Below are 18,858 nucleotides of genomic sequence, written 5' to 3'. Positions count from 1 at the left end.
CACTGTTTTGTTCATTTCCTCACTTTGTGACATATATGTATCATAAATGTATAACGATTGTATGTAAATTGTTGGCCTTTGTAGGCAAGATGAAGTTCAACAAGATGGTGTCCTCCTCCCGGAGGAAGAACCGCAAGCGTCACTTCAACGCGCCCTCCCACGTCCGCAGGAAGATCATGAGCTCGCCGCTGTCCAAGGAGCTCCGCGCCAAGTACAACGTGCGCGCCATGCCCATCCGCAAGGACGACGAGGTTCAGGTGAGGAGGATTCGCTATTATGTATTAACGCCATGTGCACTTTATTGTTGGCGTAAAGTCAAAAGTGGTGTTATGCTCTGAGCTGATGTTGTCATGTAGCTAGGCTGTGTGGACCAATCACAATCCTTCTTGCCTCTGTTGCACAGTCATAGCATCCTAAGGAATGGCTATATAAGGATATCGTTAACATTCTGCTTTGCTCTCTCAGTTGATTAGGCCTAAGCCTAAGGAATAACTGTTGTTTCCTGTTTCTGTCCTAAAAAAAATTGGGGTGGTATGCTATAGGTAGGGATTTTTATTATTTTTTTTACTTTGGCCAAACTGATACAAAAGTCACCAAAGTCAAACTGAAATGTATGACTATGAGGACGCTCAAAATTTATACTTTCAATGTAAAGCTTCAATTTTGAGCATAAGGGTTACACATCTGTGGTTTATTCTTCATAAGATAAGATGAGCAGTTTTTTTTCTTTACTTTAGTAGGAAGCAGCCTGGATTAGATTTCTAGCTGAAAACCATGTGACTCCACTACCCACAAAAAAGCCTAGGGTCAGCAGTTTTTTTGGGGGAAATTCGAAAACAGGAAACACAACAATTTTTCTCTAGCCGTCTCGGCCTTATCTTCCCATAAACACCTCTGGTTATTAACCCCCAATATATAGCATTGAGGGTTATATATCAGTTCTGAAAAGGATGTCCACAGCATGCTACGATGATTGTATCAACAATGCTATGTTCCAAGCACATTGTGCAGACACATAAAAAAGATGAGTAGCATGTGGCATCTTTTTATGTCATAACCATATTTATCTATTTAATTTGCTTACTGCTATCAAATAGCCTTTGTTCTAAGAATAACTATAAGAGTGTTGAACTTCATATGTTTTATATGCACATTTTACAGTATATTTTCATTCATAATGTGTTGACATTTATAGTATTAAACCCATTGCTTCTTTGCTGTTGTTTTCCCCCTTAATTTGCAGGTGACCAGAGGTCACTACAAGGGCAGCCAGGTCGGCAAGGTGGTGTCCGTCTACAGAAAGAAATTTGTCTGCTACATCGAGAGAATCCAGCGTGAGAAGGCCAACGGTGCAACCGTGTACGTTGGTATCCACCCTTCAAAGGTTAGTCAAGATGGTTATTTGTAACTTGTAATTAACTTCTTAAAAGTACAGTACAACTTCCGTAACAAGCCATTTAATGCCAGCACATTTTGTGCAATTATCCGGATGGTGCAACAAAGCGGAAGTTATTCAGCTAGATCGCATCACTACGAGACTTTGGGATTTTCGTGCAATTAACAGAAGTGAGGAGTTATCCGTTGTGCAATTAACTGGCTTCTATTGTATAGAGGCCCAAGGGAAAAATTACGTTTCCAGATCTACATTAGAAGAACCTGCCGACCCTAGCCTTTTTTTTCAGCCTCCGATTCAAATGAAAAAATATCCTGTCCTATCTAATGAAGGATAAGTGTATCCACACATTTGTAGCCATAACGCACAAAGTTAAAGTTTGACATTTGAAATTATAAGTGAGTGTTTTGACTTGTTTTTATTCCTTATTTACGTTTGATTCTAAGCTAATGAAAATGATGCCCCAGCATGCTACAATGATTGTATCAACAATGCTATGTTCCAAGCACATTGTGCAGACACTTACAAAAGATGAGTAGCATGTGACATCTATTAATTTCCATAATCATACTGAATTATGACTGATTTGCAGGTCTGTAGCCATATTCCCCTGATTAGATGTAATATTTTTTTAAGTATCTATAGCGTGTATTTTAGTTACCACACCACCATCACTCACACACACTCACTATCCAGTTTAACCATGCTACATGTAAATGAGCTCCACATGTTAAAGTATCATAGCGATACTTGACTATTATTTTCTTCTGGAGCAATGTCTAATCAAATTGAAAAATGCTGATAAAACCCTTCAAAACTGAACAAAAAAGCCCTCTAATTACATTGCATTCAAAATTAACTGTCCTGCAAGGTTTACTTAGAATTACAACTTTTTAATAGATCTTCAAAATCTCCTAACCATGGAAGGGCAAAGACCCTACCTTCCGTTCCACACCTTCCCTACATCACCATTATCATTATCATTATGCAAAGTCAGGCTGTAGCATAGAATTAATAATCTTATTTGGAGAAAGATGCACTGGAACTCCAAAACTTAAACTTAGGTGCACAACAAACATTCTGGGTGCACAGCATTAAAAAAACAGCAAAACATTATTGCTCCTTTATACATGTACTAGTAACTGAAAAAGAATTTAAACACACTTATCTTTCTACAAAGTGTTGAAATATTGAATGCAATATTATTAAGATTACATGTATGGACTTAACCCAACAGTTAGAGTACTTGTATTTGTTCCCTGTTGATGTGAGTTCTTCCCTTTTCTTATGTTTTCCCAGATGGAGATCACGAAACTTAAGATGGACAAGGACCGTAAGGCTATCATCGACCGTAAGGCTGCCAGCAGACAGCAGACAGAGAAGCAGAAGGGCAAGATCCAGGAGGAGGACATCGAGTAGCTTCTCTCATAAGTCTGTCTGTTGTAAAAGAGATAATAAACTCAACAAATAACATCATCCTTGTCTGTGTGCTTTTTTTTGGGGGGGGGGGGATTGGAAAACTACATACTCGCACTCATAGGGTTGTGTAGTTATAAGGTTTTGTAGCCTCTACCAGGCTCTTCGGATCGGTGGTCTAATTGTAGAAATTGGACAAGTACATGTACACGTGTAGATTCAAGGAACACTAGGGTTAGTCGGCCGGCCAAAGGAGGCATTTCCTCATAGCGTCCTCTGGCCGGCAACTACCCTAGCATTCTATAGACTCTACATGTACATGTAACGGTCAATTTCTACAGTTAGACCACCGATTTGCACAGCCTGGTAGATGCTAAGGTTTTAGGGCAAGATGTTAAGAAATCATTTTGGAAAGGATGTCTTATCTGTCAGGAATTCCCAATGCTATTTTTTTTTCTTCGAGCTTCGTCAACGTCTTGCCCTACCACCTGTATTTTGAGGAATCATTAAGGAAGTGCTACATTCTTTAGAAATTCATGGCATGTTCATGTTTTACACAACATGTAGCAATGATAGAGTTGACATATGCTCCACAATACCACCATATGAACCACCTTACTCAAGACAAAAGTGCCCCCCTCAAACATTGCAATGTAGCACTTTTTTCACTGCATGAAAAAGCAGATTTCCACGAGTTCCCAACATTGTGCACGATGGTGGAACCTGACGTGTTCTCACCGTGGGCACGGGTTTCCACGGACTGCCTGTTCCCGCGTGCCCCTACAATGAAAACCTGTGCGCACGATAGGGCACGCGAAGAGCCCACGCGCCCCACTGTTGTACACTTCCCGTGTTTCACAATTATCGTTAACAATGGAGAGCTGAGAAGTGTCTGATAATTCAGTTTGGTGAATTGTCAATTAAAAATCCCTTAAAATCTTGCCACATTTCGGTCTGTACTTGCGGGAAAGTCAATAATGAAACCGACGCCAACAGTATGCGAAATAAGATTTGCAACGCATTGCAATCCCCCTATAGTGACCAAAATCGTGCCGTATATACGTATGATGTTAGATCATTACAACCTTTTAAAATACTTTGCTGGCCACAACAAGCTTCGGAAATACTCTGATGTGCGGCGACTTTGTGGACAGTTTGAAATCTCTGATGTATACATCCACTGTGTGTTGCACTTGTTTTATGATTAAATTGTATCTGTGACAACACTTGTAAATGGAAAAGGAGTAAACAGAGCCCACTATCGGTCTTATTCTTATCTTTAGTCACGAAACACTATGAGATCAGCGACCCTGTTACAAAACGAGTGTCCCAAAATTTGTGACAGTTTGAAACACTGCAATTTGCCTGTTGTGCATCATAGCAACAATCTGTAAACGGCAGTGTGGATTAGATTAAGTATAGAATACCCACATTATCTCACACACTTTTGTTCACTCTTTCCGTATGTATTAGAGAAGTGCAAATATTACGTAGGTCCACTAAAGGACGTACAGGGCAAATACAATTTAAAAACGTCAAAAAGACGGACTGAGTGGAATTCGACTGTACTAGCTACTCTGTTTATCATGTTTATGCTATGGCAAGTCGCTTCAACTTTATGTATCCAATGGCCATCCCACTCACTGTATTCCTGTGCAACGGGACCCTAGCCTGTATAACGCTATTACAAATCTTGACAAAATTTAAAGAAAAAGGTCACACAGACAAAAGCATACACTGACACAGTTGTTTATTTCTACCATCGTTTGCGTTTATTAGTTAGTAAAACATTCATTGAAAGATATAGAGGTGGAAACGTCTATCATGTTTGCCATTTTCTCTCTAGATTATAGAGGAACTATGATGGGACTTTCCTTCTCTTCCAACTTTACGAATCTTGTCGTCAGATGTTTCTTTACCTAGCGGTAAAAGAACATGATGACGGACTCGGTGACTAGCTGGTTCGCGCTCCAGGCGATGCCGGTACCATAGCCGCTATATGCCTTCCACAAGTAGTCGCCGCACTGAGACAGACCCTCCGCCCAGTATCCACCTCCACCGATACACACTTGCTCTGCATTGGGGCCGACGTAGTTGACACCTGGACAAACCGCAGTGCAAGAACGAGTATTGGTGAACACCCGAAACTGCACGAACCCGGGGACGGCTTCGCGGTAAGTAACGACGTTCGGGGGCAACAGTGACTCCATTAGAGTATTGTTACCAAGGTCGTACACAATCGGGATGGCCGGACCGTTGTCGTGGGTGTGCGTGCCCAGTCCGTAAGCAATGGGGAAGTGATCTTTGAACAGAGAGTACAGATTACCTCCAAAGTCCCCAAGGAAACCGGTGGCGGTTCGGTACCGTAGGTAGGCGGCGGTTTTGTACTCTTTTGGCGGTACGTTGTTCGGTACGTGCCACAGCATGACGTTGGAGGCGCTGATGCTGAAGTAGCCTGGGTTCTTGTAGTCGTCTGTAGTGGCCGACCCCATGGAGCCGAAGGTGTGCACATTGGCCCAGTTGCCATCTCCCTCTGGATAGTGGAGGCTGTTCCCTCGGGTACTGGTCCAGCGATCCCCGGCCGTACACTTGCCGTACATGTCGTCCTCGTGCACGCTGGAGACCAGCGTCCAGCCGCCTCCGGCCGTGGTCATGTCGCAGTAGGTCTGGTAGATGGTCCCGTCCTTCCCGATAAGGAAGTAGGCACCGTCCTGGCTGGAGGGGTTGTTCTGTTTGATGAGAAGACAGGACAAGGCGGGGTTGAGCTCGGTACCGAGAGCGTGGTCCAGGCTAGCCAGGGTTTGAGTGGCCGCGACGGTGGTCTCCATCTGCGACAGACGAGCCTCGAGGTCGGTGACTGCTGCCTGGGAAGAATAAAGGCAAATGATATTTCATTTCGCACAAAACGTCTACAGAAACCGCAGGTTCTAGTAGCCTGATTTAATCTCGCTTATAGCAGCCCGCCCAACATCCACCGGCCTCCTATTTACATCCCCCGGACAGCAGAGTTTGTGTTACATAGACTAAGGTTCTAGGTACTGTTAGGAATTTGCTTTTCATCAGACACGCGACATGTACATACCTGCAGATTTTCGCAGGTGCATTTGGCCTTTCCTGTATCCCGCAGGATGTCATTCGGTAAGCCACACGCGAGGGCCGTAGCGAACCAAACGAGTAGGATTGCCCTCATCATGCTGTCAACTGTGCAGAACACAACTTCGAGACGTGAAGTAGGAAAACCTCTGTCCGTACTGTAGCTGTGCAGTGCCGGGCGCTCTGTTTAAATAGTTGACATATAACAATGGTAGATTGAAGCCAAGAACCTAAACGGTTATTGGCCATCGTGTGATCGTAAGCCACAACAACCTTTTAACGTGACTTTTAGGGCACAACATGCTTTTAAGGTGTTTTGATATTATGACCTCCAGGGGCGGATCCCGGATCTTGCAAAGGGGGGGGGGGGGGCGCATATTGTAGCTCAGTTCGTGAACGAAGGCCACGAATGCCCAGCGTAACTGCCCGGGGGGAGAGCACGAAAGGGGGTTAATCCCCCTCTCGTTGGGGGGGTTTGGGGGGCCTCCCCCGGGAACTTTTTGAAATATAGAGGCTCTCTGGTGCATTTTAGAGCCATTTTTGTGCAAAAAATGACCAACGAATCAACACTGATTTTTAGGGCGGAACAAATAGTATAAACGGACGAACACATTTTTATAGTTAACAATCTCACATTTAACAATCATATGGTCTTAAGATCCATTCTCGTTTTTTTTTTATTGTACATTCTCGGAGTTAAGTTGTCTACATTTAGCGGAGATATATCGTAAATTTGACACAGTCTGACATTGAATTTTTACTCCTGACATTTACCGTCACAGTATGAATGGATGAATGTTTGATATTGTATCTTGCGTCGCTCAGCCCACATGGGCTAATAGGACACCAAAACAACAAATATAATAACATAGAGCAGCGTTCCCGCCAGGCATTCGTCAATGCATTTTTGGACGCATTTTTTGGGGAAAGACGCACTCAGCCGACTGCGTCCCAAAAAATTTAGCATATGGAAGTATCAAGTGCCAAAGTACAAACAAACCAAAACTAAACTACTTGAATATCTTCCATTGATGGCATGACCTGGACTATCTCGTATAGGGAATATTCCTTAGATCGATATATCTTGGACATTGCGTTTTATTATGAATTTTGTGCCATTACTGCAAATAATTGCTAAAGCTGACGGGAGTTGGACCCGTCCATGAAACGGGATCTGTAAGACAGATGGAAGCACAAAAGGCCGTCTTTTAAGTACAACTAGCGTCTGTACATCTTGATCCAATTTCAAGTACATGTATTTAGTTCCATCTCGACACGAAGCTTGTTTTACCGAAACGTCATCGCCACTTGACTCTGCGGGGGTGGTGAGGTGCAGCGAGGGTCAATGACCTCTCTTCGGTCATTGACCCTTCCACAATGGTGACGCCGGCAATGTTCGCAAAGTGCACAAAACTAAGTTTTATTGTGAGAGTATTGAACTGATAAGAGCACTCTTTACCCTGTCCCTAGATCTCGATTTTCTGCGATTCTCTCGGATTAGACTACTGACTATGACTCCTAGCCCTGCCGGACCAGGCGCTAGCATCAACATTGTTGTGCAAAATTGATACGACTGATTCAGGTCAAAAGAGAAGCCAAAAGTTGCAAATCTTATCTATCTATTCAGTCATGTTTTGTTTTTTGTTCATGGGTCTCTATGATAACCCCGGCTCCAGTTACCAATGACAGCTCGGAATATTCTGCAGGCAGAGGTTGGGTCGAGCGGGATTTTTTTCGAAAGAAAATCTTACTTCCTGTTAGTCATCTCGCCTGTGCAGAGTGCAAATTAGGATCTAATTTGCATAATGAATAAAATTTTCTATTACGGGACTCAAATATATGTTTGATATGTAGTTTATGGTAGGTGCAACACTATCACATACCAATTATGCAAATAAGTTCCAAATATTCATGATAAATGCAACAGTGCCATTCTTATCCTAACTAGTAAAAGGCTGCTGGACTAAATATTTTGACCTGCGTAAGTTAGTTAAACTTAAAGGTGTCTATATACTAGTATCCTAGCCTTCTCCAGTTGGCATTGGCGTAAGTCTTTGAGCACACTACTCATCTCCCTCCATGTGTGCCCTTCCCGGCAGAAGAATCTTCTACCCCGCCTGGTTAAAGAAAATTGTGATTGGCGTTCCCCCGGGGCCCGTCACAACCCTACTCCAGTACCTTACGCCAATGCCCACAGAGAGGCATAACCAAGCATAGATTATGTAGATGTGGATGTCATTTGCCTCATTAGAATATTTTATTGAGATATTAGGTCTCCGAACTCTTGTTAGAAAAAGAATCAAGTCACTCAGAAACGGTTTGAGTATCAGTAACAGCTACGATCTGCTCCTGGACCAATACTAGACATATTATTAATTGCACTTCTTATCAAGACCGCTAGAGGACCTTTCTGTCAGTGGAAAGTACGTTTCTGTTTATATGTCACCAGGAATTTGGCCAGAGCACACCAGGGCTCAACGCCTACACTTATCAAGCAGGTATCTTACCGGACTGCACCCAATAGATCGTTTTCACAGAACGTTCGAAAACCGCTTCGCCACGCGTGGGCGCCAACGTTGGATGATAACCTGGATGACTAGAACACAGAACGGTGCTATCAAAGTTACTTGCGGCGGGTTCAAGTGTGCTGTTTTGTCTCCGTACTGTGAATGATATAGTGATGTAGCCAAGGCCTGATATCAGGACAAAGTTGCAATAATAGGTCTTGATCCATGAGAAAAGGCATTCGAGGATCTAACGCTCTTGCCGATGGTTGAATACCCGGACATCTGTTACCGCTACCCTGGGCGACTATATGACGTTATGTACACTCCTATCATATAGGCTGCGCACGGAGGACTAGACTAGCTACAGCCCTATACAGCGGAGTTTGCGTTACACAGTCTACCCCAGTATTCAGCTGCCCTCACTTTCCACTTGCCTCACAAGGGGCAAGATTTGGCGCTTCTCCAACTCTGACTACGTGTGAATTGTTTTCTACTCCGGTCAAAACTGAGCTACGGCGTGCTTCAGCCAACTACGACGTTGTTTGACAAGGCGCGACGTAATTTGGAGAACTCACGCGTAGTTCACCCAACGAGCTTCAATACGACTTGTCTTTCGGCCTGAGGTACGGTCTGACTCAACTACTTCGTATGTAACCATAGCCTGACTAAAAACGCTCTCCTTGCCCGACAGTTTCCGCCCCCCTTATTTTAACCCAGCCAGTGAGAGATTTTGTAAACACATCTAGTGCAAAATGTGACAACCCAAACTACGTATTTTCAGCCATACTGCGACAAAGTTGGACTACAACGTCTTAACCCCACCAACTTGTACATCACCTCGACACCGTAACGTTATTGTATTCTCCCCCAATACGCTAAACTGAGAACAAGACAAACATTCGATCGTATCGCCATTATGAAAACCAGAAGAATTCCCTGAGGCTAAGGTTTGGTCGTGACATATTTTCTACTATAATAGCTACGCATATGTGTGCGTAGTAACTTGCGCATGCATGCTATGAAGCTTTTCAAACCCTGCTCACTGCGACAGAAGACAACCTTCATTTCTTCAACTAGAACCTACACAGTAAATATATTCCGACCTGTGAGACAAAGTTGGTGACAAAGTTAGAGATCTTTAAGCTTGCAGTGCTGACCTGCCCGTGTCACACCCTGTCTGAAGATGTTGTCTAACCGGCTAAAGGGGCATCCCACTCCACACGGGATTGTTATTTTCCGATAGATATTAATTTTAGGAAGTGATAAATGCATACTACTTCACATTATACGATAAAGTACCCAGTTTCTCCACATGCCTCAAAAGCATTCAGTCTTCTACTAAAATCCCCAAGTACCCTATAATTGAATTGATCCTGTGGCTGAATACAATGCTAAACTTTTAGGTAAGGTTACAAAACTAATTTCAGGTTCGCTAAGAAATCTCGTATTGTTCTTGTATTCTTTGCTACCTTATGAGCAATTTACCTTCTCGGTGTGCTTAGCGTACCTCATTTATTCCGAAAAGATGTACAACAAACAAAGTGTCTATGCGTATAGAGTATGCATGGGTAAGGTCTGCATGGGTTTAGTGAGTGTCATTATTGTTTTATAAAACACACATCACCTAACTCATCCCAAGGTGAATTCCACAAAATCTGGCTGATTATGTATTCATTGAGACATTATCTATTGGAAAACAACACTCCCTTCTGGAGTGGAATGCCCCTTTAACCTGTCACTGCACTTGACTTGACTTGAGGTAGAAGTTCAACCTCTGACGTGGGAAACGTATATGCTCATTGAGCAAATAACTAGAATAACGAAATGTAGATGGGCCGTATTCCATGAAATGACTCTTAAACTATTTTCCTCCAGAGGAGAGTACTATTTTCTAAAAGACCACGTCTTTACGTACAAAAAAACGACTAAATTTGTAATAATTGATCACAGATGAGCAAACTCCGCACCGGTGCCCATGTTGGCGGGCCGCCAGAAGAGTGATTCAATCGATAACGGTTAAAAAGGGATAACTGTGTTGTTAGATAGAAACGGCGAGTACGCTGTATCCTGTGTTCATGGAACTCGCAGTTAGCACATCGAACAACCAGCCCGTTTGTAAATAATAACAAAAAAAACTTCTTTCCATGTACGGGCCCACCACGTGCAACACACAGCCGTGTGGAGATCGAGCAGCTTATCATCCAACAATTCATTTTTTTTTCAATTCAATCTTTATTGCGCAACAATTGTACGGCTACAATGTATGGCAAGTTCGGGTGTAATGCATGTACACAACATCAAGACTAATATCTACGTGGTTGCTTATACATAACAATAGTAAAGGGTTCTATGTAACAAATGACTAGTCGCTATGCTACTTTAGCTGAGCGGATTAATACATGGGGAACAGGTATTACTATAACATAGTGGTACACGATACAGAGTTAACATCAAGTCCAACATGGCCGTTCGAACGCGACTGTGACGCCACATAAAAAAACAATCTATTGCGCCAGACATTCGCAAAGTGGCGCAAACATTAGAACCGTAGCCGAAGTTCACATCCTGAAAGATTTTGTAGCAGAGGTTTAAAGCCAAGAGGATGGAATCAGACAATATGAAGCAGTGTTATGAGGAGTTGTCTTTGTTTGTCTGTTTGTGTTTTGTAATGTTTATACTGATATATCGTTTGGGGAACTGACTGCATTTTGGTGTGAGTAGTTACTACATTGACATTTTTTTTAATGAGAGCTGTGGTACATTTTTTTCAGCTTCGGAAAAATAGGAGCGATTCTGAGAAGCAACAATAAAATTATTGTCGCCTAAGTGTTGAGAACCCAGATGAACTTATAATTAGTGCTGTGTGGACTGTGTTACTCATGCCATGATATCTAAGAAGACATTGCCAAATGTTTTTTAACGAATCCATCAGTATCCCAAGTTTAAAGAAGGTGGTATCTCGCTTTTCCATGCTGTTCCTTCTTTTTTTTCTCCCCTAACTTTACTGGGCGTTGCCTGCAAACTAATCGTCTTTGGATTTTGGTAGACATTCATGAAAAGGTTTTACACTTTAAAAAACTGTACCCCGATATTTTACTTGTGCACCTTAATTTTTTGGTGGGGCACAGAAAGTATTGCCCGCCTTACATATACTCTACACCGCATTACCAATAAGCCCTACACGTTAAAACGCAGTTAACTGAAAAAGTATGTAATCTTGACGCTTGTGGTGACAGAAGATACCTGTGTGAAGAACAGTACCACGGTCTATACGTTTGTATGAAAGGAACCTGAAAAATGATCCCAACAACAGCTTTCTTACCATTGAGTAGTAAAAACAAGAAGAAATGTTAGATCCCTTTGTTACTTTGTTCGAACCAGAGTTGAGAGTTGCCTAAAATAACTTTCAGTCAACTGATCCACATACGGAAATCGTCTACTGTGTGCCAAAGTCTTCAGAGTCTCTTAAGGGGGCACACCCAAGCTTCTCGACCCCATTGGAACCTATAGTTAAGAGACTTTTTTCAACGATGCCGTATTAAAAAAAAACCTGGGAACTACGCCTATACAGAAAGTAAGCATGTACCATATGGTCTAACTTATCTGATTTACAAGAAAATTCTAGTACTAAAAATCTCACAATAATTAATATTCTAATGCATGTCGAAAACCCACGGCGGTGACGTCATCGGTCAAGCTGCTCCGGCCCCTTCACTTGTTTGCGTACTCGGCGCGATACCCGCAAGCCAAGATTCGCCGACCCAAACTTACCGAAACATCATATATATAGGGGTCGAATTTTATATTTCCGGCGATTTGGATCCGCTACACTAGTTTTACACTAAGTAACTGGGCACAAAACGGATGTTAAAATCCCCTTACTCAAAAATAATTTGGGACTACCGCGGAAGAACTGGGGTGTGCAGCCGGAGTTGGGACCGTCTATGTGTCAGGTGGTAGACTGTTCCATACATTGTGTCCACTGTAAAGCGGGTAGCTAGGCTATATGGTTCTTCTGAACGTCTCTCGCTCTAGTGGTGTTGTTTGACAACGACCTGATATCTTGTGTTTTGTCCGGTTGTCCTTGGGCTTTGGTCTCTAAAGTAGACAAACATCTGACGCATGCATATATGTATGGTGGGAGTTGTTTTTTTGTAGACGGAGTACGGCATTGTTAGCCTGGAATCCAGTCTTGTTCGCTTTGTTCCGCTCCCGTCGCTGCGAGTAGCGACCTTCGGGAGCGGAACAAAGCTAACTAGACTGGATTTCAGGCTGGCGAGTAGCGACCTTCGGGAACGGAACAAAGCTAACAAGACTGGATTCCAGGCTACGGCATTGTAGTATTGGTGTGTTGCCTTCATTTCCAGCCAAGCTGAGATAGAACTTCTTTTGGTGGTACGTGTCCTGTGTAGTGAAGCCTTCAGTATCAGTTTTCCTGTAAGCGTGGTTCGACTCTGCATCCCCTGTAACTCCTCAGCGACCCAGGCAGCGTATGTGATGGCGCCCATTTGCCACACGTGGCGGCAGTTGAAGTCAAAGTACAGCATCTACCACATCTTTGTCTTCTCCTTAACCTTTCTCAGGTATGCAGTACGTGTGCATGATGATATTGAGAACGAATTCCATGTCATGATATATTGTCCAAGTGCGTAATATTGTTAAGAGTCAAGACCGACAAAAATTGTTAGTCTATTGCGTGGAAACAGAATAAGATATAACATCGACTATCATAATTCCACCAGGTGCCATAACACCGCCACCTCAAAAAAACGTGAGTATAGAGGTCTAGCTTCCCAAGATTGTCTTGAACAACGAATGTTAGATATCCTAAATGTAATCAGATATTACGTGTTGAAGACAATCTTGAGAAAGCCTCTATATAACAACGTTATTTTGAGGTGGCGGTATAATGGCACCTGGTGGAATTATGCGAATGTATGTTAATCACATGCAAAGGCAGACTTCGCACGTAGAGCGGTACTTAGAATCACATGTTGACAATAGTTCAGTTGCTATATTTATGTACCATACATTGCAAATGTAGCAATAAAGCTCTATTCACTCTTTCCCACCCTTCCACCCCCTCCCTCGCCCCCTCTCTCACCGTGTATAGCTATGCATCCATCTCCGCCACAAGAAAAACCTTCAGTAACGTCAAGACCACCATCTCTTCTGAGTGGACTCCCCAGTTCTGTAATACTACAGAGTCATGTCTTCGACCACATACGGTAAGCTATGTACAATTTGTACGTACGTACCTCAATGGTATATTCAAAACCTAGCCTGGTATCCAGCCGTATTATAGGTCCCGAGTCTCCGAGGACAGAAGAGATTCGGGACCTATAATACGGCTGAATACCAGGCTACTCAAAATCGACAAAAACTGTCGCCATCTTAGTTGAACACGACTCCTTGTATAGGCTGAGTTGTGTTGTGTTGTGGTGGAGATCTCAAAATGGTTATGAATGATGAACATAAACTCCTTGAAAACCCTTCATTTCCTTGAAAAGATTGGTCCTATCTATCTTGAGAATTTGGGTGTCAGACTTCCCCATTTCAGTCAACATTGAATTTCGTTCAGTTGAGTTGAGTTGAGTTGCTGTGTTAAAGGACAGACGTGGTTTTGTCCTGCGGATTGATTCTGGAGAAAAGTGGGGTCAAGGGTAAAGTAGGGTTTGTTTATTGAGTGATCTATTCAAGTTTTCGGAGTTTAAGCTGAACAAATCCCTGTTGTTGTTTTTGCACTGAACCTTTGTGACATTCTGACGGAGAAGAATTTTTGAGATTGGACTTTTGTGACGCCTTTATTTGCAGTGCACTAGCATGCTTTCATATGGCCAGCCCTAGATCTTTGTGACCTTAAATTCAACAGGACGCCAATCGTATGATCGACGTTTTGAAATGACCGTGCGTACGAAATCAGCCCCCCCCCCCCCACTCACAATGGTGTTTATAAAAGTCAAGTCAGGTCAAAGTTTATTTCACAATATTTGTAGAACGGGTACAGTGTAAGGCAAACTTAGGTTACGTAATATTGTACAAGACAACTAGCAATATACGTACTAGTAGTTGAATTAGCTTATAACGTAACGATAGATGACGACTATGCGATATTCGAAGAAACGCAGTGTAAAATGTGAATCAAATCCAGAATATTGCGACAGAATTTTAATAAATTACTGAAACAAAATTGGCCAAAAAACAAGACAGGTTTATTAGTCATTCCAAATAATTCTCGAAAGAGAATAACAACAACAATCTTTTTTTTTTTTTTAGATTTGGATGGACCATCGCCTGTTTGACTCAATGGGAGATGCAGAACCATTTCTGGGTTGGTTGGACTCCACCCTTCTTATCTCCTATGCATTGGTGAGTCCATGCGTCTTCTAGATGTTTGTTTGTTTGTTTGTTTGTTTGTTTGTTTATCTTTATTTTACCAGATTTACATGTTACAATTTTTGGCGCTTTCCAAAGATTCGAGGGGGGGGGGGGCTATATATACATACAACACAATAGCAATCGATAACGATATCAAATTGAATTAATGGTAATATAGCAAAAACAAAGGTGGTATGTCATGGTAGTATGTAATATGAATCATGTCAGTCATTCAGTCAATCCCATAGCTTTATAATGAATCATGTGCAATTTGAAATACACATCTAATCTTTACCAATCACTCAAAAATATCTAGTACCGGTAAAGAAAAGAAAAATACATGGCCAGAAATAAATTCAATATCAGAGCTATAATAGCAAAATTGAGGCAAGTTTAAACAAAGTTCCGCCATCCTAAACTGAGGCCAGATGTAGGGTGCGGTGATGACTTTATTTTGAGACTTAAACTAAGGGTTAAAATCATGAGTTGATTGGCCCCTGTTGTTTGAGATAGTCATCGTCGTTAGATGGCTTTGAACAACGCGACCAGGGCGCAAAGGTTAGGTGTGACACGTACTCTGAGATAGATAAAGTTTAATCTAGGTATCTTCAATGTCAAGATCAAGTCTCTTTGACTATCCCTCTGTATTGTTTTGTAGGGTTTATACATCAGTGGCGTCATCGGAGACAGGTAAGAGATAAACAATTATTTCTCAAGTGATTGATGACAGTTGAGTTGACTTGAAGATAAAATTCATGCTTTTGTTTGACCATTTCTATACCAAACACAACTAATAACAAGAGTCCGCAGGGCACAAACCTCCGTTATGTAATCACGGTGTTTGTTGTGTAGGCAAAGTTGTTCGATGCCCTCTTTACCAAGAAACAATTTCTTTATAACAATTTTTTAATAACATGTTTAGGTAAACGTAGTTGTTTCTTGTCAAGGCAGTGGCCTAAACCTCTGCTTGGAGAGTTGCATATTAGTTTCATGCAGCGACAAACAGATGTTTGTTTTAATGGACGTATCACAGTACTTTCAAGATGATAGTGCCGTTCTATAATTCTTGCATTCCCTGGAAATACTACCGCGGTCCCCCAAATCACTATGCACCAATGTGGACCTCTACCAAAAGGATATTGAGTTATAACACACTGAAGCACACACAAATGAAGACAACAACAATACTCCTTTCGGAAGTCAATAACATTCTTCAGGCCTCACGGATCGGAGGTAACAATCCTAGCTTTTATCAACAACTGTAAGTTGGGTTGCAACTTGTAATATACAGTTGTAACTAACGGTTCCACTCTTATACATAACAGGTTTGACATGAGGAAGATGCTATCTCTGGGAATGTGTCTATCCGCTGTTGTAGTAAGTATTGGACCTTTGCGGGCAGTGTGCTATTTAGCATCATACGTTATCACTGTGATACGATCACTGGATACCGTTTAGCTATTTCAGAGCACATTTATTTGAATCATGATACTTGTCTTTGCCATTTACGTGCTGCCTACTCAATGATGGAAAACTGATGTCCTTATTATTCCAGGCGTTTGTGTTTGGGTGCTTGACGGAGTGGGTACATCTCTACAGCAAGCCATTTTACATCACCATGTACGTGCTGTTCGGACTAACGCAGTCCATGGGCTGGCCATGTGTAGTCGCCATCATGGGGAACTGGTTCGGGAAATTATCGTAAGGCCGCGCCCTGTTAAGGTGCACTCTCACTGCACTTGCGTCAAGCTTGCGTAATTGCGGAGTTCGTTCACTGCGTCACTGTTTTGTTAGTTCTCCGATTCTTTAGATAATTTAGATATCGCGTAATACGTAAAAGTATGACTTAGAAGACGACAAAATACACAACAAGCGGATGAGAATTCGTTTTTTATCTCTGAAATTCGTTGAGTATCTTTCGAACCCCGTAATGGCGCAAGCTTGACGCAAGTGCAGTGAGAGTGCACCTTTATCTTATTGAAAAGTTGAGTAATTTTTTGGATGCGTCTGTCTGCGTGTCATTTTGTGTTTCCGGATATTTTTTGTCAGCAAAATTTTTGAACCCATGGGTGGATTGTACATATATTTGGTATGAGGGTGTGTGTCGGAAAGACAAAGATCAAGGGCTTATTTAATTATGTACCCTGTTTCGTGACTTTGGTACATCATCAGAACATTGACCTTGATCAGAGCGTCTGATGCATGAAAGAAGTGGTGTGTAGGTTCGGACTGTCTAACAGCTCGATTTTATTCAATATGGGGAATATACATGCATATAATGTTATATGCACTATTAGAAACGTCAATTTATCACTGTAAATATAGTTATTGTCCATATGAACGCGCTTTAAGTTTACCATGTTAACTTGACATATATTCTGTGTGGACTGTTCTTTTTAACCAGGAGGTTCTCCTTCATTGTTGTAATGCATGACTATGTTATCTTGATTATGTGGATGCCACCGCGCGAGCATCAATTTTCTTTCGTCCCCCAAAGTTTATCAACCATACTTGAAATCGTACTGCAAAGTAAGCATAAAAATGTCGTAAACTGAAAGATGCGGATACTAAAGTCGTACAATATGAAATTCATTTCCAGGGGTAAAGAGGCAGATGTGAAAGAACAAAAATTAAGAGTCTATGGTTCGGCAAACCATTCTCTGTGTGTATAGTCTTTTATGTTCAACGTTCTAGACGAAAGAGGCTTTTGCTTGAATTTGCACGTTCAGTGGAAGGGTTCACAGAAGTTGTCATCCATATAATCAAATCAACATGGCCTAGCTTAAAACAATTTTCTGATCGCCTCTGTATGTCCTGATCCTCAGCCAAGGTCTTGTTTGGGGTATGTGGTCGGCCTGTCCCTCTGTTGGCAACATCATAGGAGCCTTGGTGGTGGCACAGGTTCTGGACTATGGCTATGAGGTATAGGGTATACTTCTCTTGCAAAGGCGCTGGAAAATGGCATCATTTTAGGCATGCAGGTAGCTTAGGCAAAGATGTTCATAATGATATACATGTTATGTATATGAGGACTTGATTTGCATAGTTAATGAGGGAATTGTTTAATTCTATTGTTTTTAATAACTAGTCTTCAATAGATGTAACACATGTTCATTATGGAACATAAGCAGATACCAAATAGGCAAACGAGGAACTGATTTGCATAATATATGCAAACATTTCAAAACCGTTTAATGGTTAAAAATGCTCTTATTTACTTATGACATGTGTACGATAGTCAATGATGAACATCACTATGCATAGATTATGTAAATGTGTAAGTCATTTGCATAAAATTTACAAAAGCTCTTAATATTTCATAGAGGTATGAGGTCGCCGAACTCTAGTTTCTTGTGTGAATTTGTACACACACCGTCTTAGATCGGGGGCTGCGTTTAATTTAGAAACAAGACAGGTACTTTTTACGGTTCCAAGTACGCATGTGCAGCAACAGGAACTGTGGGTAATATGTCAAAGGTGAATTCCCCACACTTATACACAGTTCTCGTCTCTACCGTTGTCTCGATTTGCATAACAATGTAGAGACGTGTTTTTTCGATGTCTAAGGGGACTTTACCGTCAGATTCAGGTATCAGTCATACGCTTGACGCCTAATTCACCAGGATTAAGCTCTACTTTGAATTTAATTGGACATGGGATTAAGACAACTGATTATATGTATACGTTCTATGTTCCATCTAATGTTGTTTGCCCTTTCATTTTAGTACGCATTTTTGGTAACATCGACAATTCTCTTTGCTGGAGGAATTGTTAATTTCTTTGCCCTTGTGCCTTCTCCGAAAGAAGTTGGTTAGTAATCGTATATGTTATCCATTCCTTACACAATACTTTTAAATGCTTTTTCTTCCCGCTTGTGATTTACTGATTGTCTATACATGTATCAGATAGCTTAGTAGTCCAACTTATATATATAATATTACACCGTGTCCTTATTTTTCAACTACAAGTCGGTAGGAAGGATGTAGTTTTCCGGTGCCTTCCCACATAAAGATAAACCAATCTACAGTCATTCTGCAACCAATATGACTGTCTGACTGACTGACTGACTAT

At 41.7% G+C, this 18,858-nt stretch overlaps 4 protein-coding genes across 5 annotated transcripts in view; 2 read left to right on the top strand and 2 right to left on the bottom strand.

Annotated features, from left to right (window-relative positions):
• LOC118414857 (60S ribosomal protein L26-like) overlaps positions 1–2,869 on the top strand; it is a 7,553-nt gene extending 4,684 nt beyond the window's left edge. Inside the window, exons 2-4 of the mRNA XM_035819130.1 lie at positions 85–257; positions 1,244–1,384; positions 2,693–2,869. Of these exons, the coding sequence (XP_035675023.1) occupies positions 90–257; positions 1,244–1,384; positions 2,693–2,812 (429 nt within the window). The 5' untranslated portion in view covers positions 85–89 and the 3' untranslated portion in view covers positions 2,813–2,869. The remainder of the gene's footprint in view (positions 1–84; positions 258–1,243; positions 1,385–2,692) is intronic.
• LOC118414804 overlaps positions 1–18,858 on the bottom strand; it is a 1,072,569-nt gene that overhangs the window by 1,010,166 nt on the left and 43,545 nt on the right. The gene's annotated exons all lie outside the window — the stretch shown is intronic.
• Positions 4,559–6,143, bottom strand: LOC118414811 (intelectin-1a-like). The gene is made up of 2 exons (XM_035819070.1): positions 5,892–6,143; positions 4,559–5,673 (listed from the first exon to the last, which is right to left on the bottom strand). The coding sequence occupies exons 1-2, from the start codon at positions 6,000–6,002 to the stop codon at positions 4,729–4,731; spliced, it is 1,056 nt and encodes a 351-aa protein (XP_035674963.1). The 5' UTR covers positions 6,003–6,143; the 3' UTR covers positions 4,559–4,728.
• LOC118414828 (sugar phosphate exchanger 3-like) lies at positions 8,639–18,654 on the top strand. Of its 2 annotated transcripts, XM_035819090.1 has the most exons (9): positions 8,639–9,032; positions 12,777–12,992; positions 13,523–13,637; positions 14,686–14,778; positions 15,446–15,477; positions 16,113–16,164; positions 16,343–16,488; positions 17,613–17,709; positions 18,513–18,654. In XM_035819090.1, exons 2-9 carry the CDS (start codon positions 12,907–12,909, stop codon positions 18,600–18,602), a joined length of 711 nt encoding a protein of 236 aa, XP_035674983.1. In that variant the 5' UTR covers positions 8,639–9,032; positions 12,777–12,906; the 3' UTR covers positions 18,603–18,654. The 2 variants fall into 2 exon arrangements, with proteins under 2 accessions (XP_035674983.1, XP_035674982.1); XM_035819089.1 differs by lacking the exon at positions 8,639–9,032 and having other exon boundaries at positions 12,656–12,992.

Source organism: Branchiostoma floridae, chromosome 4 (genome assembly GCF_000003815.2).
Source record: "Branchiostoma floridae strain S238N-H82 chromosome 4, Bfl_VNyyK, whole genome shotgun sequence".
In the NCBI taxonomy this organism is placed as follows: domain Eukaryota; kingdom Metazoa; phylum Chordata; class Leptocardii; order Amphioxiformes; family Branchiostomatidae; genus Branchiostoma; species Branchiostoma floridae.
Note: the sequence above shows the minus strand (reverse complement) of the source record. Positions and strands in the feature narration are given on the sequence as shown.